This window comes from Eimeria maxima, genomic scaffold, assembly GCF_000499605.1.
Source record: "Eimeria maxima Weybridge genomic scaffold, Emw_scaff192, whole genome shotgun sequence".
In the NCBI taxonomy this organism is placed as follows: Eukaryota; Apicomplexa; class Conoidasida; order Eucoccidiorida; family Eimeriidae; genus Eimeria; species Eimeria maxima.
The window spans coordinates 26,769-47,117 of NW_013564819.1; the positions used below are offsets into that span (position 1 = coordinate 26,769).

The 20,349-nt window shown below is 53.2% G+C and overlaps 3 protein-coding genes across 3 annotated transcripts; 1 reads left to right on the forward strand and 2 right to left on the reverse strand.

The window, feature by feature from the left end:
- Positions 1-1,152: 1,152 nt before the first annotated feature.
- EMWEY_00020790 (hypothetical protein, conserved) lies at positions 1,153-10,756 on the reverse strand (the record flags this gene model as incomplete). Its single annotated transcript, XM_013480437.1, has 22 exons — positions 1,153-1,224; positions 1,373-1,572; positions 2,060-2,211; positions 2,745-2,922; positions 3,090-3,166; positions 3,309-3,515; positions 3,827-3,909; positions 4,138-4,252; positions 4,525-5,033; positions 5,424-5,506; positions 5,783-5,855; positions 6,025-6,134; positions 6,266-6,779; positions 7,004-7,113; positions 7,227-7,344; positions 7,715-7,834; positions 8,003-8,113; positions 8,509-8,584; positions 8,669-9,003; positions 9,163-9,826; positions 10,310-10,483; positions 10,698-10,756. The coding sequence occupies 22 exons, from the start codon at positions 10,754-10,756 to the stop codon at positions 1,153-1,155; spliced, it is 4,140 nt and encodes a 1,379-aa protein (XP_013335891.1).
- A 444-nt stretch (positions 10,757-11,200) lies between these two features.
- On the forward strand, positions 11,201-14,557 carry EMWEY_00020800 (hypothetical protein, conserved; the record flags this gene model as incomplete). Its single annotated transcript, XM_013480438.1, has 8 exons — positions 11,201-11,607; positions 11,703-11,921; positions 12,119-12,224; positions 12,525-12,676; positions 13,386-13,468; positions 13,934-13,990; positions 14,167-14,248; positions 14,455-14,557. 8 exons carry the CDS (start codon positions 11,201-11,203, stop codon positions 14,555-14,557), a joined length of 1,209 nt encoding a protein of 402 aa, XP_013335892.1.
- Positions 14,558-17,544: 2,987 nt separating this feature from the next.
- On the reverse strand, positions 17,545-18,960 carry EMWEY_00020810 (hypothetical protein, conserved; the record flags this gene model as incomplete). The annotated part of the gene is made up of 1 exon (XM_013480439.1): positions 17,545-18,960. One exon carries the CDS (start codon positions 18,958-18,960, stop codon positions 17,545-17,547), a length of 1,416 nt encoding a protein of 471 aa, XP_013335893.1.
- Positions 18,961-20,349: the final 1,389 nt, after the last annotated feature.

Here is a 20,349-nt window from a genome sequence, read left to right on the forward strand (position 1 = left end):
TGTTGCTCGGTGGCCTGCTCTTGAGTCAGCTGCATCTCAGATTTGTAGCATCAAAAGCAAATACGGGACGGCCTTTCATACATACATGCAACACGCACAATAATAGTCATTGTATTGTTCAACAATGGCATTGGTAGAATGCATCCGCGTGGCATGTCACGCATGTACAACGCTTGTTGAGCGCTGCTCAATGTATTTCCGCCCGTTTTCACGGCATGCATGAAAACTCTCATAAGTGTTTAAAGGCTGTCTTTAGTTACTGCATGTATCGGCACACCCAGGACTGCACGACGATATACCGCCTGCTAGCTGTGCGAACTAATGTTCCCGCAGCGAGGCTGCCTCCGGTGAAGCATAACCAGCCGGCCATTGGCGCCTTAGCGCTTATTCGGCCTTAACTGGTAGCCTGAGCTCAAGCAAGTTAAATGGTGGAATGTAGAATTCTTGAATAACTTCTTATTTTACATGCATGCAGCAGAGAAGACTTGGCTGTGCATGTGGGACTGTCTTGCAGCACCAGTTGCAACTCGTGTCGGGCCGTTGCCTCGCTTGTAGGAAAAGGCGCATGGGCTGCTGTGCGCTGGGCGTCTAACGTCTCTGGAGGGTACTCAACTGCCTTCAGGGAACTCGTACCATAACTTGTCACAAAACCCAAAATCCTGGAAGATTTTTTGGTCCTGTGCTCCCAATGTAACTTCCGTCTCGGTTTGTTGCGATGTTGACACCTCCGCATGCTTGCAAGCACTGTACCAAGAAGCTCTGCGTATAAAATGTATCCTAGTTGGGTGTGTTCATGGCTACTACATAACGCGCGTGTAAGGGTGTGTTTGTACTTTTAGGTCATATGTAAGCACCCAGAGGCGTAGCAAAATTATATGGATGCAGTTGCCTCGTAAGGTCGGATTGTGCCTAATGCAAATACGCTTAGTCGCCCACAATAAGCTCTTAAGGGCTCGAACATAAATCAACACAATACAACAGTATTTGTCGACCGCTTCTGTCGGTTCATCAACACAAATGAAATTTTTGCGCTCAGAAAAGACAAAACCCTTGAGATCTCCGTTGCAAATACAATGATGACGTTGCTACAGGGCGCAAAGGTGCAGCACCCGCATCCGCTGAGCAGCAGCAGCAGCAGCAGCAGCGGCAATGCTAAGCAGCCTCGCCTGTGGTGAGGGCCTTAAGGTGAGCGGCCCTCAGCTCCACGGAAGGCAGTCGGATCCACTGCGGGAGAAAGCAAAAACAGATGATGTACGAAAATATGGAGACACGGCAACGCAGATAGCGACACAGTTAGCGTACACCTCGTGGTTGCCTATCCATCTACTGTGAACCACCCCATTATATTACATAACCCTGCATAGGTACGCACCTGGTGTAAGAATATGGGAACGGCTGCCCAGTTGGTCTTCTGCAGCAGACGTAGCAGCAGGCGGCTGCGACCGCTGCACTGCTGCAGGTGCTGTTGCTGCAGCAGCAGGGGGTGCCCCTGAGAAGATGCCGCAACCGTATCCTCCTCCGGGACGCACACGAACGCCAAACCCGCAACCGGTGGGCCTTTCAGATTCGTAACTGAGGCATATGCAGCAGTAGCAGCAGCAGAAGCAGCACAGTGAATTTGTTTTCAACAGCAACGGCAGCACAAACCACCACGTTGGCATCAACGTTGTCAGGAGCGAAAATCCCACAGCAACCCCGTTTCGTACTGATATGTGCATAGACCCCACAACGCCTCAAGTGCTGTGCCCTGCGACCTCCAAAATCTCAGCGCCACTCGTCATGCACTGCCTCTGTCAAGTGGAGTTGTCGCCCATCAGCTGTTTTGGCCGCCTGCCACAGGTGGCTGATTGCAGCATCCGTCACTCGTCTCTATTTTCCGGTCGTCTCTTGGCGTCACATCGTCAGGGCTTCTCCATATAATCACGCCACTCACGTCAGCACGCAAGGAAAAGGCAACGCCCCATGAGAAACACTAATATACATGCAGAGATGCTGGCACATGGGAGTCCATCAGTATAGTCCACTACAAGTGTGCATGCGTTGCCTTGCCAAGGTGTACCTGGTTTCGCTGCAGCGGCAAAATGACAGAAGCCACAGGTAGTAAGCAGTGGCTGCAGTCCTGGAAGTTCTGCTGCTTCTAGGGCCTCCTTAAGCTGCACGTAGAGGGCACTGGAGACGAACGATGTCAGCAACAGCCGCTGCTGCTGGTGCCTGAGACCAGAGACACAGGCAGCGCTCGTGTCCCTTTGGGGTTGATGCCTTGGTGTGCACGCAGACACCTCTTGAAGTTGTTCTGTTTTGTCTGCAGGACCTGTGAGGACAATTTATCTTGCGGCCGCCGCTCACTGGCACCAAAGGCTAGTACGGACAATCCGCAGGAGCGTCCGTACTAGCCTTTGTTGTGCATTGCAATACGCGTGTACGCATACACCCAAATGAATGTGCATATGCGCACCCACACACCTGAGTGCATTTGAGTGAGTGCATGATTACACCTTGATACACTTACATATCTACAGGCAATGCGTATGCACGTGAATGCCCTCGTTGCACAGATGCATCCACCAGACATAGGCACACATCTCCCTATGTGTACATAGTCGGACACATATGCCTCAAGGACCATTTGCATGCGAGCATGCCTGCATCCGTGCTTGTCAGCGAGCGTGTGTGTGAGGGAGTCAGCCCGGTGCGTTAGGGTGTCTGAAGAGACATCATATGGAGAGTCGAGAATTCAGATGTACCAGAAGGCTTTTGGGGTATCTTGCTCGCAAAAGGCCGCCAGGTCCTCGTACTGTTGTATATCGATGCCAGAAGAGGCGCCTCCCAGCAGGTGAAGGGATTGAAAGGCTTCATACAACGCACAGTATACAGAGGGAGACAGCGGCGGCAGCGTTCCCCGCACACGAGAAGCCAGGACGCCTGCGATACAAAGGCGCTCACAATAGGGTCATACGGCACCGCACTAACGAGCAGAGACAGCGACATTTATGCCAGCTTAAGCAGGGGGCAAAGGCATAAACAGCCTACTGTCTCTTATGTGTTGCACGCAGCGAAAGAAGCAGGATATGATGCTGCAACAAACACACAGAGTAGCCTCCGCGGATGCTGTACAAGCTCATCAGCCAACAGCGACAACAAACAGAGACACAAACAGGGAAACACTCTACAGGGAAACACTCTACAGCTCAAACACCCTGTGAAATCCATGAGCCTCCACCTCCCTCACTCACAACCAGCAACACAGCTATGATTTCGGGTTTAGGACCTAGAATGTTTAGTCTATAGCTAGGCTGGGGTTTGCGCACGTGTCGGAGAAACACTCGCCCGTTAGGAGGCAATGAAGTATTGCGACCTCCGTTTCATCATCAAGTCCTCCCTCAATGCTTGGTGGTTGCTGCTGAGTGTCTGCGTTGTCCCCACGAGCAAAATGCCCCTGATACTTCTGCTGCTGCCACTGCTGCAGCAGGCTGCTGCTGAGGGCAGTGAGCTGTGGAGACGTGACGCCTAGCCCCCTGCAGCACCGCAGTCCAGCAAGCAGAGCTGCAGCCGCAGCCCGCGGAAGTACCGGGGAGGCAACAAGGCTGCTGTTGAGCCTGCAAGTGCACGTAGGAAAGAACTTTGATTATCCGGTGTCATGCAGTCGCATCGATAAACATTTGGAGTCTATTCTAGGTTCCCCTTCGGGGTGTACTCACACTGCCAACAGCAGACGCCAATAGCCCTACATACACACCCCCTGGTACTCCGCAGCAAAAGCAGAAGGATCTAAAAAATGAGCACGAGCAACAGCAGCAGCAACAGCAGCGCCACTATCACATCTGACCATGATATCAAACGCTGGAGAGACGCCTCCTGGCCTGTACAGCCTTGACATTCCAGCAGTGCCGAGAAGAGACTCGCAGCGTCCTGCAGCAAACCAAAATCCGAAATAGATGCAACGAATCTGGGGTGGAGAAAAACGAGATAACAAATAGAGAACAAGACAAGGGAGACAGCCTGGGTGGAGTCAAGAGAAACGCGGTGGCACTTGAGGAGGCCGTGAGGAGAGAAGACATTGCAGGGGCAAAGCAGTAAGCAGACAACAGGCCCACTAAGAACGAGGCCTTTTAGGGACAGCAGGGCAGCCCGACCCACCTCGAAGCGCAGAGATTGAACAGCGAACTGTTGCAGGGCAGTGAGAAGCGGTGGTATGTAGACAGCAGGTTCCAGGCAGAGGGCCGTGACAAGCCGCAACAGAGGGCTGAGATGCCTGCGTGCAGCAGCAACAACAGCAAGAGCAGCAGCCTGTACAGATGGCAGCAACGAGAAGCGTCTGCCGCGCAACTGCGTACGGAGTGGCACGGGTGTCAATGAGTGGAGAAGGAACGACACTAGGGCACGGGCAATAAGAAGACAAGCAAAGCCAAGAGGAGGAAGAGGGAAGAATACACACACAAAAAGATACACACACAGCAGGCACAGCTGCGTGGGCACAGGAGACAAATTAACAACCTAAGGGAGGGTGGAGTGCATTGTACGTACTGCAGCCCGTCTCGCGCGGTGGCAGGAGCCTCCAGAATGACATGCGCCACAGCATCGGGGAGGAGTGCGAGACGAGACTGAGGGGCTGTCTCCTTCGCATGCAAAACCATCTCCTTTAGGTTAGGGATGTCTACTAAGGGGGTCAGCAAGGCTCTGAGATCTTGCGGTGTCAAACGCCTGGAGTACAGGGCTGGCAGCAGCACCCGCAGGGCCAGTGAGAGAGACTCCGGGGGGGAGACAAACGCAGCAGCAGGAAACCCGCGCACAGCAGAAACCAGGCCCGAAGCGGAAGGAGAAATAGGAGACAGGCGGTTGCCTCCTGCTGGGTGTGAAGGGTTGCTGCATGATCCATTTGCTGCTGTCTCCTCCGAGTGAACGCCAAACAGACTAAGCAGCTTAGGAACGTGCTCGAGCTTCAGTACACAGTCTCTTTGCGGCCCCAGATCCTCCTCCTCCTCTGTCTCTCCCAAGAACTGGGGACGGCAGCCAGCTGCAATACGCAGTACGTGCTGCAGTGCATTAACGTAACAAACAGCAGGAGCAGGAGCAGAACAATGGGAGTTGCCCAAATGCCTGCAGCTACATATTGCTCCCCACCACCCCGACGTTACAGCCTTCTGCCGCCGCTGCACCATCATAGCGCGTACACGCTGCATAACCGACCAGCAGCATCCCCGGCGCTTCCAGAATCAGAAGCACGAGGATTACTAGTATCAGCGCTGGAGAGCAGCGGCAGTTGTGCACTGAGTGATGGCGTGCAGACACGTTCGGCTGTACTGCAACCCGACTAAGTACCCCGAAATGGGGCAAGGTCACTAGCAGCATGGATAGCTAGCTGAACGGTTAGCCAGCTAAATGCCTGGATAGCTGTACGGCTAGCTAGTTTGATGGCTGCTTACATGCCGCAGCTGGAAAGCGCCGAGTAACGTGGAGCCCCAGCCCCGCTGGAGAGAAACACCGACCTCCAGGAGCTGCTCCAGGTCTGATCGCAATGCATGCAGCCGCAGGACACAAATAATGCCCGCGCTTACCACAAAACTCAGGCACCAAGTTCCAGAGCATAGATCCTCTGGCTAGCTCTAGCTAGTTATCTGGGAAGTAGCAAGCACACGGGAGAAGAGGAGGAACAGACTAACTGTCTCTACAGGGGAACTCTGAACTACGAACAACTGAACTAACTAACTGGCTAGCCAGCAAACTAGCTAGCCAGCCAACCACCTAATTCGCTAGAGAACCAACCAGACTGATGCATTCGCACCGGTGCAATCCTCGCAGAGTCGTCGCAGTTGAATCTCGAGGCCCCGAACCAACGAAGGGGGGGGCGCCGCTGGCTGCAGCGGCACATGGGACAGCAGGAAGGACAGCAACAGCAGCAGGAACGAAAGGCCATTGGTCCGGGAGAGAAGCAACGAGGCAGCAAAACTATGAAGATGTCACTACCTGATATGCTGGCGCAGCAGCTAGCCAGGTTGTTTCGCCAGATATCTGTTTGCGCCTCACCGTCGGGAGCAGCAGCAGCGCGGATACAGCAACAGGGGACAAGGGGCGCTGCAGTCTCTCAGCTGCCGCCTGCAGCAATAGCCGTTCCAGGGGGTAGTTGCGATATCCATCTGCATGCACGTCATAACCCCAAATCCAGTGTGAGCCCTCGATGAGCCTGAAGCTGTCTGCGCGCTTTCGCAGGTGGTGCAACTGCTGCAGCTTCTGCCGCTGCAGTCATCGGGAGGTAAGGTGTACGTACAGGCCGTTGCAATTCTCGCTATGGCTGTGAAGGCCTCCGTCGAAAGCGTCTGCAACATCAGCTTTCCTGCAAGCAAAGGCTCAGGGCCTAAGTGTGCTGCTAGTGCCCTTCTGTCCTCCTCTGTAGGCCGCTCTGCTGAGAGGGTCTCCCCACCGTTTGGGTATGCATGGAGTTGCTGCCCCCCCTCACGCTGCTGCGTGGCGCTCCCAAAGTATGCACTTAAGAAACGTAGAACGAAGTTAGACAGTACTGAAGCTGCACCCCTGCTCTTCTCCGCCCTACAAAGACAGGAAGTTGCCTCCGCCGGCTCCGTGAGGACCGCGTGAGACACCCCCATCACTTGAAGGGGCGGCAGGCGCATGCTACCGCTCGATTCTGCGGCTGCTTCATATCCTGCCTCTCCGGGTGCTGCAGCAGCTGCTCTTGTTGATGCGGGAGGACCCGACGGAGTGACGACGCCTGCCTGGCGCTCTAACGGATGCAAATCTCCCCACAGTTCCGTGAAGGGGAGCAACTGAAAAAACAGCAGCAGGGGCAGTAGAAGCAGCAGTGGAAGCATTATGTGGGTCTCTTTCAATCTGCATTCGTTCGCTCAGTTGTTTTGAATACCTGCCGACGCTGTTGCCAGTGTGCAAGCATGCTAGCTAGGGGCATCTGCTTCAGCGGGAGATTGTTCATACAGCAGCCAATTCGCTATCCCCCAAGCAACAGCAAACAGGGTATAACCAGTGGACGCACGGCGCTACACAGATTTGCAGCATGGTGCAGCTCGAAAGAGTCCAGGCGACGTAGGAGTGCCCCCAGCAACTCTTGCTGAAGGGGAGAGCGAAGGCTCAGAGCGGCTACGTCTGCAGCATCCGCACCAGCATTCGCAGCAGCAGCAGCAGCAACCGCCATGAACAACGGAAAAAAACTAGGTGATGACTCAAGAGATAGATAAAGAAGTTTCACAAGGGCCCACAAGGTTCAAGGCGGCGGCACTGGGGCACCAGATGTCTGTACGATTGCGTTTGCAGGGGCGCCAGAGCAGCCTCCGAGACAGCGCAGAGTAGAGCAGAGTGAAGATATACCTCAGCCACCTGCGCAGAAAGAGATGCAAATGAGACAGGAAATCGACTTATATGCAACAAGGTGACATTTAGGCGAAAACAAAAGCGACAGAAGGAGAGCTTCAGCAATTGATGTAACGCAGGCGGCTGCCGAAAGGCCCGCAAAACTTCGGGGACGATAATAGAGTGCTGGACCAAGGTGTATCCGAATGGACTGGGGGGGAAGTACGCAAAGAAAACCAGCAAACGCGCTGCAGCGACAGCGGCGAGGAGAGTGCACGCCGACGCCTACGATAGGATATAGACAGCCCAACAGGAAGCCAGAGACGGGCACACAGGACACTCGCACCAGCCCTCGTGCAGGTGCTAAGTAGCAAACACAACCCCATAGGATGCTGACCTGCAGCAACGCCTCCACAGGGAGACAACTTAATGAACCAGACAGAGACGGCCAGAGCTGCAGCTGCAGCAGATGGAAGTCAACAGGCTGAGATGCCTGGAAAGCAGGGGGGAGCTGCGTCTGTGAGAAGATAGCCGCACAACCAGAGGGCAGACTCAAGAAGCATTTGCATCAAGCAGAAAACGGGTGCTCAGCTACTGCCGTTAAGCTACCTGATGTTGCTTCTGGTGTTATTGCTGCTGCTACTACTAGTGCTGCTGCTGCTGCTGAGAAGGGACCGTCCCTCACCTGGAGCTTGCGAATACCCCCCAACAGTAACAGTGCCTCAGGGGTTGCCAATATCTCCGCCTGTAGCTGGATGGCCTGGAGAGCCTTTTGCATCAGCAGCACAGAGAGGCCCTGTGCACCGAAGCAGGCAACATGGCATCGCTACCTAGCTAGTCGGCGCCAGCTCCCTGGGAGCTACTGGCCGACCTGCCTAGCTAATGAACAACCCCCTAGCATTTCGGAGTCGGCCCCATCCAGGATACATAAATGGCAAACAGCTGGGGCGCAGCTAGCTAGGTGAAAGTTAAACAGACGCAAGCTAGCTGTATGACAACTAGCTAGGAGACAGCAGGCTCAGAAAACTAACTGTCGCCTAGGCGAGCCAGCGAATCGTTCGACCACGACTAGCCGCATGGCCAACGACTGCTACAGAACGCCCGCTGCGCCTGCTCCTCACTCACTGACTAGTGCATGGTTAGCTATCTACCTGGCTAGCTTGGGCCCGGATATGTGGAAACGGAACCTACAGGATTAGCAGAATCGAACACTTCGCCGAAAAAGCAACAGAGACGCCGCAGCTGGAGACGCTGAAAAGAGTCTCCCCTGTGCAAGACAAGACAAGTCACACACAGCGTCAAGCAGTAACAACAGCAGCAGCAGCTGCTGCTGCAGCAAGCTGGCTCTTACCCAAGACAGTTCTTCAAGCTGCTGCAGAGACCCAGTTCAGCGATGCAGGCAGTCGCCGGCAGCAGCGAATGAAAGCGAGGCCTGATCAGACATTCTACAGTCCTCATGAGTGATGGACCCACTGCCAGGGCGCCCTGCTCCTGCTGCTGCATGCTGGCCTTATGGTTCCCCTGTTGCAGGTGTTGCTGCAGCTGCAAGCAAGCCCGCTGGGCAGCGTGCGCCTGTAGCTCCAGCAATGGAAAGGCAGCAGCAACCTGCGGAGATACGATCTGTGCGAGCAGCAGAACAAGGCAGGACAGCAGCAAAAGCACCAGCACCAGCAGCAAATTCGAGACCTGCCGCAGAAACGGAAAAACACCGTTAGCAGTTCCTCCTAATATCTGATACCATGCATTGCCCCAACAACAGCAACAGCAACATCAGCAACAGCAGCAGAAACGGCAGCAGCAGCAAGTGCATCCCACAGCGATGAGGTCTTGTGTCCATTGCAGCACCGCGGGGCAAATAGGCTGAGGCAGAGGCACTTCTTTGAGACCTTCTGCTGCTGTCTTGATAGCAGCAGCCACTGCCGGTGCTCGGTTGAGCTGCTGCTGCTGCACCAGAAAACTCCCGCCCTGCTGGTGCTGCCGGTGAGGATGAAAGGCAGCAAGCAGCAGCAACAAGACTTTCCTGAGAGGCAAGGGCATTTCACTTGCCCCTGCTTCTGCAGCTGCTGCAGCTCCTACTCCTGCTGCGGCGGGTGCAGGATTGTCGAAATTGTGATGTAGAAGAGTTGATACCCCTGCAGGGTTTACAGGGGGCCCAGACATTGCATGAGGCAGCAGCAACAGCAGCTCGAGCAGCACCAGCTGTTCTTCGTCTGTCCCAATAGCAGCCTCAAGGGAGCTGACAGCTACAGGATTCACGCCAAACAGCTGCAAAAAACGCGCATATGGCTGAGCTGGGCATGATAATGCTGCTGCACCTGTTGCTACTACTGTACCAGTTGTTCCTGCTGCACCTGTTGCTGTTGCTGGATGTACAGATTGTCCAGGGCCCCACGAGCCCCCCTTCTGGAGATGCGCATCTGAGATCCTTTGTTCTTGCTGCTGCAGCCATTGCTGTTGTTGCTGCCGTTGCTGTTGCTGTTTCCACTGCTGCTGTTGTTGTAGCTTGTTCCTACAAGGCAGCACGACAAAGCAGTTCTGAGAGGCGGAAGTCGCAGCAAACTCCAACCAAGCCGACCGGCCCAATGCATGCAAATGCTGCAGCAGCTGCAGCAAATGGCGGGGAGGCAAGGGCTGCTGCAAAGCCGTTAGCAGTGGCAGTAGCAGCTGTCTCTGTGCCACAGCAGACTCAAAGAAGACGCCTGAAGATGTAGGGGGGGCAGAAGAAGCAGCAGCGGCTGTATGGTTGCTGCTTGGCACTGCTGTCCCTGCATTCAGGCTTGCATGAAGCTGCCTGCATTGACAGCTAGGTGCCCCCAACCGCCACTCTCCAATCTTCTTGGGGACCCCGGGTTCTTTTGTTCTCAGTTGCCTGACTAAACTTCGAGGTGGCTCACTTCTTGCAGCAAGAGCTGCTCCTGCTGCAAAAATTCTCCCTGCAGTTGCTGACGGGTATGGCGTCGAAGTGCTACACCGGACCCAAATCCTACCCCACCTGCCTGAGAATTTCGAAGACACTGCAGTGCTGCCCCCCGGAGCAGCGGTGGGAGCCCCCAGCTCGCGGCAGCCCTGCCCGGTGGGAACTTGTGGAACTTGGAGGGAGGAGCTGGTGCTGCTGCTGCGGTTGCTGCTACTTGTGTTAGAGAGTTTCTGGAGCAACGCGCTGCAACTGCAGCGGCAGCAACAACGTGCGCCTGCAGCAACAGCGGCGATGCTGTTGGGCCTCATCTCGATTTTCTGCGGCAGCCCGAGGAGACCTCGGGCAAATATACACCGCGTCACAGTGCAGTGTAGGAAGTAGCAAATTCCCGTCGGTGCTCCACATGCACCGAAACTCCTCTCCGTCACTGCAGAAACATGCTTGGGAAAACGACAGCGCTAACCACCCAGGGGCCCCCCAGAGGGCCCCCCCAGGGCCCCACGGGGGCCCCTGCGCAGCCATGGGAATAGTTTTCGATGGAGGTTGGCATAGCCTGCTCTCGGTTTTGTTTTTATGTCTTCCATATGTGGAACGTTTTGATATGTGTGTTTCTCGATTAGGGTACCCAGGCAGCAGGAGCAGGACAAGCTGCCGCTGCCGCACACACTCAGCAGACGAAGCACGGAGAGAACGAGGGCTTCAGCAGCAAAAAGGACACGTTCTAATTCCTTTCTGGTCTAGTCCTTGTTTTTCGTATGCTCTCGAAGAACAACTGAGGAAGGAGTGGGGCTCCATATTCTACTAGCGCATCGAGACCGCTCGCAGCGAGTGGCTGGGCTCCCGAGACGCCTACTGCTGCTGCTGCCGCTGCTACTGTCTCTGCTGCTTCTTCTGCATTGCGGCTGCAGCAGGTGCTGCATAGGGAAGAAACAAGGAAGGGAGAAGAAGGGGCTTCACGGGCTAGAGATGGTGCTTTGCGCCAGGGCACCCCAAGGGGTGGCCTGCAAGGCAGCCAATCTCGTGAGGTGTATACTGGCCTCCTACCTGCCTGCGACGGCCTCAAGCGGTAGTAGCCGTCCAGAAGCAACGGCAACACCAGCAGCAGCAACACCTTCGGTAGGGGCAGAAAGGGTGATGCTAACATTTTTTGTTGGTGCTGCTCCTACAACTCATGTGCATCAGCATCGATATCATCAGTGTCTACCTCGTGCAGCTGCCAGACACCTCAGCAGCAGCAGCAAGAATGTCAGCAACAACAGCAGCACCAGCAGCGGCAACAGCAGCAGCAACCACTGGCAGCCCCCCTTCGGCCGTCGTTCACGCAGCCGTGACTATGACCCGCCTCTCCGCGCCGAATTCGCTGCATCTGAAAGGTCAGCACTTTTGCTCTTATGCTGCTTCTGCTGTTGCTGTTTCTGCGCTTGAGGCTTAGCATGTCTTTATTGCTGTCTCTTTTGCACGAACTCAGGCGGGAGCGCATGCTCCGGTCTCCTGCCACCACAGGAGGATGGTCTCCCTCCTGGACTCCTTACAAACCACCTGACAGAGCAGCAGCAGGTGCTGCACCAACAGCAGCAGCAGGACCACGAAGCGATCAAGAGATGCGGTCGCCGTGTGTCGGTTATACCGTACCGTACAGATTCAGAGTAGAAGACGCCTTGAGTCCAGAAGAAAAAAAGGCTCAGAAGTAGGGTCTAGGGTCTAGGGTTTAGACGAGAGAGAGTAGGAACGCGGGCGTAGGGTTTATGGTTTAGAGGTATGCGATCTATATTGCCGGTTTAAGGCTGTGAGGCTTAGAGCCATGTGCTGGAACTGGGCAGGACAGGGCATATAATGCAAGAGTGTAGGGTCTGAGATTACGGGTTTGATGTTTGTGGTATACAGACTACCGCCCCTAAATCGCCCTGCTAGCGGCTTTTTGACCTACACGGATTTTTCTGGCAACCGCTTGCCTACCCTGGACACTGCGGAGAACGTGCGCTACTGGCAGGTGGGTTTCCATTGTGCATCTCTTTTCTCCTTTTAAACCTGTTCGTCTCTTTGTGTCTCCTTCTGTGTTCCCTGCCCGTCTCCTGTCTTCTGCTGTCTGGCGTTTCCCCCTCCCGATCCCTTACGTCTGTTTTCCTTCGTCTTTTGTGGTCGTTGGGTTTGGCCCTCGTCGCTGGCGCGTGTGAGCATTGCGCGATTCATGTTTTGGCTTTTTCACTCTAGCGGCTGCCCCTAGCCGCACTTACTGCACTTGTGCTGCGCTGAAGTGTACATACACGGGAACGGCTGTCTCTGCTTGCAGGACGATGGCCTCGACCGTCTCTTGCCTCGCGTCTTCCCCATTCATCTGCCTCCCCACCGGCGGATAGACCCTCTCTTTAGAGAACTGATTTTCTCTTTGGCTCAGATGGACCCTAGGCGGTTCAACGTCTCCGCCCTAGCCATGCGATACGGGTAACATCTATTTTCAGCAGATTGACAAAAAAACAAATGCATGCGATGCACAGTGCAGCAATAATAACTAAAGTGCCTAACACTTATTTAGAACTTTTTCGCCCACCGTTTTTCTGGTAGGCTAGCTGGTTTTTCTCTTGTTTAGCATCTTTGTTTCCCGTGGCTTTTACTTCAAACGCACCCCCCCTCGCCAGTGTCTTCGTATGAGTGTGTTTGGTTGGTTGCTTGGTTGCTTGCGTGCTTGCTTGCCTGCCTGCTTGCCTACCTGCTCGCCTGCTTGGTTGGTTGGTTGGCGTTTTCGTCTGTTCGTCGAATTGGCTGTTTGCTTGCTACCTGGCTTGCTTGTTGGCTCCTCTTGGAGTCCGCTTGTGTATTTGTTTATTTTTACGTTGTGTAGAAGCCTGTTTTACTGCGACGGTTTGGTGCAGTCTGCGCGAGGCGACAGTCCAGAAAATAATAAAAGAGTTCAGTTTGTCTCAATTCCTGCGTCGAAATAAGTGGGGCTGCATCTCCTCGTAAAACGCCAAACCCCAATGGCTGTTCCTTGTTGGTGCTTTCGCCTGTCTTCTCTTTCTATGCACAAGGGCCTTTTGCTTGTTTCCGTTGCCCCTGACTGGAAGCACTACAGGCTGATCCTTAAGAATCTCTCGGGCTCTTATGGGTTGGATGGTGTGGTTGTGTCTTGTGGCTGTCTCGCTGTCTCCTTCAGGCTCGCAACGGAGTCCACCAGAAGAATTAGTCGGGCCGAGGCGGTCATGAAAATGAAGGAAATAGTCTTCAAACAAAAATTGGGTGGGTCTTCATGCTGCCTCCACACGCGTGCAATAGCAGTTCGACTGCTACAGAGCCACCAGCCAAGTAGCTGTCGAGTAGGCTGGCAAGAAAGAGAGCTTATTGCCTTGCTTGTTGGCTACCTGGCTAGGCAGCCGGTGAGCCGGTAATCGTGTGGTTTTGCTAACTAGCTACGGAAGGATTTGTCCGTTGGAACCCTTAAAAGTACAAAAGGTCTTTGAGGGTTTTCGCTTCAACGTGGGAAGGCTGAGATACAGGAAACAGGTGCAGTGGCGGGATATTCTGCTAGAGCTCACATGGTTGCTGCACCCCGAAGCACAAGAGGAAAGGGGCGGTCGGCCTGTGTGTCTTTGCTGAACTTTCTTGTTGCCTTTCTGCCGGTGATTGCCGGGAGTACTGCCGTTAGGTATCTTTCTCTTTTCCGTTCTACTGTCTCCTTCGTGTCTTCTTCGATTTGCTTCTCAGGCTACGACCAAATGGGGACAGAAGAGATCGACTCGCAAGAAGAAAACAAATTCGAAGGTCTGTCTACTACTTTCTTGGAGCCACTAGAGTGTGCAGTATGCAGCTAGCCACATGTGAAGGGGCGGCGTCGCTTTGAGTGTCCAGGCAGGTCCGCTGCACCAGCAGAGGTAGGTTCTGCATTTGGTGCCGCTGTGTAAAGCTATTCAAAGGGCGTGTTTGTTATCTGCTTGCAGGATGGAAAAGCACGTTTGACTGGGTGATGAAGCAGCACATCGAAGTGGAGACCCTTTCAGCCTTTCCTCTGCCGGCGAGGAGGTGAGTTCCATCATTTTCTCTTGCGCCACTTTCCGAACGACGCTGAGCACCACTAGTTAGTTTTGTTGTTTCTGGGGAGCACAGCACGTTCCAGCAGACGTAGCTATCTACCCATCAAGCGAGTCATGTATCACAGTAACACGCCAGCCATTCACTAGGTAGCTAGCTTTCTGGGTGTGAGTTGTTGGCTCGGTGGATCCCTGCAGAGACCCTGTCCCAAAGAGGGTCGATGTCGATGTCACAGTGCACAACACGGCGAACCTCAAAGTCATTAGCTGGATTGACCCGAACGAGAAAGTAGTGTTCTAGGGGACCCCATTCGGGAGATTGTCTTCTCTGGATACCCCCCAATGTGCAGACAGCAGCCTTCAGTGGCTGCGCGGTTTCTAGATAACCTGCCTGCTCCGTCTCGTTGTTAGCACCATCGAGAGGAGTTAAAGTGGCTAGGAGCAGTGGCTAGTAAAAGACTTATCTGTCACTCACAAATCAGCCTTTACGAAAGTAGGAATACGTTTTCGGACGACCCTTACATGTACCCACAGAAGGCAAGCTTGTAGCAGTCTGCTGGAAGTGCGGGCTTCGCTGTAGGCGTTGTTGCGCAATGGCGGCGACGGAGACGCTTTCAAGTCCTCTTCAATAATTCGTTTGGTTTTAATTAGTAATTGTCTCACGTTTTTGGTATTGAGCTAACAACGGAAGCATATGCTGCGCCCCTAGGTGCATGCAGATAGCCCCACAGCACAATGTTTCTCCCCCATCCACGGCGCAGCACAGTGCAGAAGGGGGCACGCCCTCTGACGAGCTTTTGTGGCATTTGTTGTTTTCTGCCACTCTGTGGTAGGAACAGCAAATCCGTTGACGTAATTTCGGCGTTTATTCTTCTTTTTCGCCTTTTTGAAGGTATATGCATATACACCGCCTAACTGCAGTGGAGGTGCCTGCCCTGCTTGGCGTGGATAGAGTTTCCGGATCGGGTGGGGAGCACCGAGACCAGAAGTTGCACATTCCTTTTTTTCGTTGTTGTTCATCACCCTTCAGATGAGTCTTTTGCGAGATAAACAACTTCAGAACAGCTGATGACAGGTGAGGCACAAGCCGGCAGCGGCCTCTAGAACCCGGCGGTGCACCCGACCGCCCCACATGTTGACATCTGAACTATCAATTGCTTCTGCCTGTTCCAGTTGTTTGCCAGCTTTTCTCTTGATCTAGAGGGAAGATCTGCCTGGTTATCTCTCCGGTCTTCCGTTGCATTTTCTTATTTGCCACGTGGGTTCCCCATGCATGCTATCTGGGTGTTCCGTGGGTTTCTGTGGAGCCCATTTCAGCAGTAGGATGATAACGATGGAAATCACGGCTCTGCCGTTCTGCTTAATGATGAATATTCCATCAATGCTGCCTTCCTTCTGATCCGCTGTATGATCTTTTGTTGTTAATTGAGGGTGGGACTGTTTTGTGGCTTCCTGTAGTTGATTTGTTTGAGGTAGCTGTTGCCATTGACCATTTCTCCATAGCGCTGGGATGTAGCAAAGAAATCCAACACTGACTCCACAATTTTGGAGAGACCAATTCAAATCGAGCTTTTTAACCCTGAGCACTTTGGCACTTGCACCTGTTTATTATTATTCCCTTGGGGTTTTCTTTTTCATTGTTCCTAGTAGTGAGGTTTCTGTTGTAAGCGTTACTGGAGCAGCGGATGAGTCTGCTTTTCTTGAGTCTTATGAAGACAAATACGAAATTTAATCCTCTAAGAAGTGCTGATGTTTCCTACATATGATTTATTGCGGTTTGACGTTGAGGGCTGCAACGGATGAGTTCCTTTCTGTCAATCATCTGATTCTTGAAGACTACTTTCCCACGTCTTTTCTGATTGACAGCCCTATTCTGTACTTCGTTGTCAGTCTCTACTTGGTGTTCGAAGGCCTCGTCTTCCTTCTTTTAGAGGACGGCGGCTCAAAAACACCGCACAAAAACCTTGGCTCCACGGGTGGCAGAGCTGCTGCTGCTTCCAGCAGCATTTGTCAATATGTGCAGCCGCCAGCAGCATCTCCACTCGTACCATGTATGGTCTTTTATCCCCCTGTGTGATCCGTACGATTGTAATTATTCGTGCTTGGCGTGCCTTCTGCGTTTTTCCGGCAGTTGTTCTATCGTTCACTAATTCCCCTACTTTCGACAATTTCTGCACTGTGTGTGTATTGTTTCTTCTGCAGCCTGCTGACACTGCGTGTATTTTCTGGGAGTGGTGGGCAGAGCACACCTCATCGTTCATACGGGGTTGATGCTTCTTCTATTGCCTTAGGCGGAGGAAGTCGACTCAGCCTTTTAAGTTGAGGGGAAAGTCCCCGGGCCTTCAGGCCGAGAGGGTCGGGATTAACAGTCCGCCAGTTTGGCAGCGAGCTTCGTCCCGCTCAGCTGGCTAGCTAGTTGGGTGGGCCCCTGCGACCGAGTACGGAAGGAGGGGATAAGCAGCTCCAGACGCCTTGCAATTGGCAGTTGAGGTGTTCTGAAACCTTAGGATGCCGCGTATCAGGATTCAGTTGATGTGCTCAGCGCGATACCGCGCCAACAGAATGGGGCTTACGTCCTGCACACTCCCTTTTCTACCACCAGCAGCAGGGGCTGCTGTTTGTTCTGGACATTCGTAAAGATCCCTCTCATCTGCGCTATATTTGCGCTTTCGTGGGATGTGCTAGAGGTAGTTAGCGCGAGGAGGAGCCCGGCGTTCTCTGCATCCATACAGGGCATTGGTTGTTGCTGCGCGGGCGGCAACATCGGCAAAGCCAAACAGCAGAGGGGAGGGTCTGGGATGCCTCGAGCCTGCGAGAGCGGGGAGGCCGACAAGGCCTCAGTCTTTCACCAGCAAGCTTCTGCTGCATGGTTGCTGTCGCAGCTCTTTGTCCCTTGTTGAGCCGAAGCAGCAGCAGCAGTTTCACGTTGCAGCAGATTGTAAGAGAGACAGGCAAGGGGACGGCTTGTGCGCTGCGCTACAGTTCAGCGCAGTGCTGCTGTCTGTGAGTTCAATCGCCGGGGTGCTCCTGCGTGTACGTACAGCAGACTGCATCCAAGCGCTATGCAGTCTGCTGTAGGTACAGCAGAGTGTAGACCGCTAGGACCCAGCTGTTTGTGTGTATATCGGTGCAAACTGTTGATCCAGACTATTCCCTTCTCGCGCTTCCTTCTCTTGCCAACCAACCGTTTCTTTTTTAATTCGTCAAGTCTAGAGTATTTTTCATTGTCCTCAGTTCTTTTAGCTAATAGTTTCTATGGAAATATCTAGATTTACAGTATACTGCTTTCTAAGTCTTCCATGCTGCTTCTGCAGCCTGCACAGTTCGTTGGCTGCTACAGTCTGCCTGCGCTTCAGCACCAGAAGCGCGGGGCTGGCTTCCTGCACCTTTCTGCAGCAGCAGAGGCAACTCGCGCTTAAACAGCAGCAGCAGCCGCTCCACCGAGGTGCGTGCTGGACCTGTGGCTGCAGCTGCAACAGCAGCAGCAACATGGCCAGGCCGAATGGAGACCCCATGTTGCTGCTGCTGCTGGGTACAAACGAACCAGGAATCTGCCTTCGACCGTATTGGCTGTTGCTGCTGCTGCTGTTGCTTCCTGCGTCCATCTGACACATGAGTTTTGGGGGGACGCTGCTGCAGCTGCGTGCGGCTACTCTCCGCTGGAGGGCTTTCAGCTGCTGCCTTTGTTTCTGCTGCTGGACTGCTACGGGGCAGCGCAGCAGCAGTGCCTTCCTCATTTTCTGCTTCTGGCGCTGCAGTAGAGCTAACGCCTGCGTTCTTCAGTGCTGCTAACTGCCGCTGCAGCCATAAGGGTCTCTCGCGTTCTAGTAATTCCTTGTCGTGGTCGGTTGCTGTTACTGTTGCTTGCTGGTGGTGCTGCTGCAGCAGCAGCAGCAAAGACAGAGGCAAACGCTCCCTGGGGTCCGATTCCTTCGAAGCTGCAGCTCTACCGCCTGCTGCTTCATCCTCCATTGTCTCTGCTGCAGCTGCTGTTTCACCCCCGTCTACGTTGTCTCCTCCTGTAGCTGCTGCAGATGGTTGAGACAGCTCCTCATTGAGGTTTGTCGAGCTGTGTTTCCTTTGTAGCGCTCCTGACGCATCTACAGTGTCCCCTGCTGCAGCATGCTGCTGCTGCGGCTGCGCCCACGGAAGTTGCTGGAGCAGCAGTTCGATCTCTGCCGCTTCTGCCTGTGGAGTTTTGCTGCTGCTGCTTGGATTTCGGCAGCGCTGGTGGTAGTGTTGCTGCTGCTGCTGTTTTTGTTGCTGCTGTGCAGTGTTTTGTGTTTCCTTAGAGACGGATGGAGCTGTGGCCTGAACGACAATTACTGGAAAGTAAAGCCCTGGCGTCCTGTCTCCTGGTTGCTGCCGCTGCTGCTGCCGAGCAGCAGCAGCAGATGCTGGCAGTGACGCAGGGTTTGTTGTTGTTACTTGCGACTTCTGTGCAGCAGCAATAGCAGCTTTGGCTCGTTGTTTCTTTAGTGTGGTAAAGAAGAGTGTTTTCTGCTGCTTGGCAAGGTGAGGAGTTAAGCACTCCTGTGCTGCTGCAGCTGATTGGTCTTGGTGCCCATTTGTTGCTCCTGCTGCTCCTAAGGCAGCAAACCGCTTCTCTGTTAGCTGCAGCCTCTGTTTTCTTGCTTTGTTGTTTGTCAGCTGCAGCATACGAAATCTGCGAGTGACTTCGCTGAGAGTTGTGATGCCTTCCATTGTAACTGCAGCAAATGCATTCTCTTGTTTTCTCCCTTTCTTCTCCTTTTGCTCCTGATTTGGATGATTGGTTGCTTTCTTGTGTTCTTCTCCTTCTGCTGTACTCTTCAAATCATTTGTTAGGCTTCCCGGGTATCTTGTCTCCTTTTAGCTGATTCTCTTACTGCATGTACTCCCTCTGCTTTGCTCATCGTTTTTTCCCTCTGCAACTGTCGCGATCCTTATCTCTTCCTCTGTATCTCAGTTTTTGCGTCTGTCCTTGTACCTCTACTCCGTCTAAACCGGTGTCTATGTCGCTGCCTCTCCTCCTGTCTTCCTCTGCCTATAGTCTCTGCCTCTAGTTCTGTGGTTCTGTTCTGTTCTACGTATTGTTAGTCTTCTCTCTTTCTTTTAGCTGTCTTCAGCCCCAAGCCTATCTCCATTCCTACAGTATATCCTTAATTTCACAGTTGCTTAACATAACTTTGGCAGGTACGCATACACGGCAGCGTGCAAACAAAGGGAAACAGCATCGATGCTGATACAAAAGGCATCAACTCTCCCCTTGATTGCCTTACTGCCCTGTCTGGGCTGCTCTCCAACTGTTTTTAAGAATAAAATGAATAAACAGAATATATAAAGAGGCGCCAGGCTGTAAAGGAAACGGCAAATTGACAGCCCTCTAGAGCAATCGATGCTCTCCCCCGTTCCCCCCCCAGCCCGCCGCACCTTGCCGCTTTCTATTCTATTATTTCATTCCGTTTCCCAACTTAAACAAATCATATTTGCACTACGTTGCTAGAAATGCGATAAAAAACAGGCACATTTCAACACCAACTTCTTCTACACTCGAGAGGCGGCGGAGCGGTGACCCCGTTGACAAGCTTTGCGTGCAGACAGCCCCATGAAAGCGGCGGAATGTTCCTGTATTTTCCCTTTTAACAATCAATTAATTCCATTATTCCTAAACTCCATCGATTAAGTGGGGAAGAAAGCTCCGGAAGTCCTGCATTCCTCTCCCTCTCGTTAGGTGTACATACACTGCACTTCCTTCGGTTCCGTCATAGCTATGTTAGCTATGCACGCAAGGTTTTGTCGTGCATACAGAAAAGTTGAATTACTATCAAGAGCTAGAGGGCGTGGTGAGGCGTACAGCTCTGTGCTGTACGTGCACCTGAAGACGGAGTGCAACACCAAAATACTCCTAACGGGAGGATAGAGCTGCTCCCCTCATTTAAGTGCACTAAACTAACGCTGCGGTTCTCTTGGAATTGTTTCTGTGTGAGCCTACAACTCAGAGCAGCGACATATCCTACTTGTGCTCCTTGTATGTCCATTCACACATACCCGCTTATACAAATACATTTTTGTGTATGAATGCATATATATATATATATATATATATATATA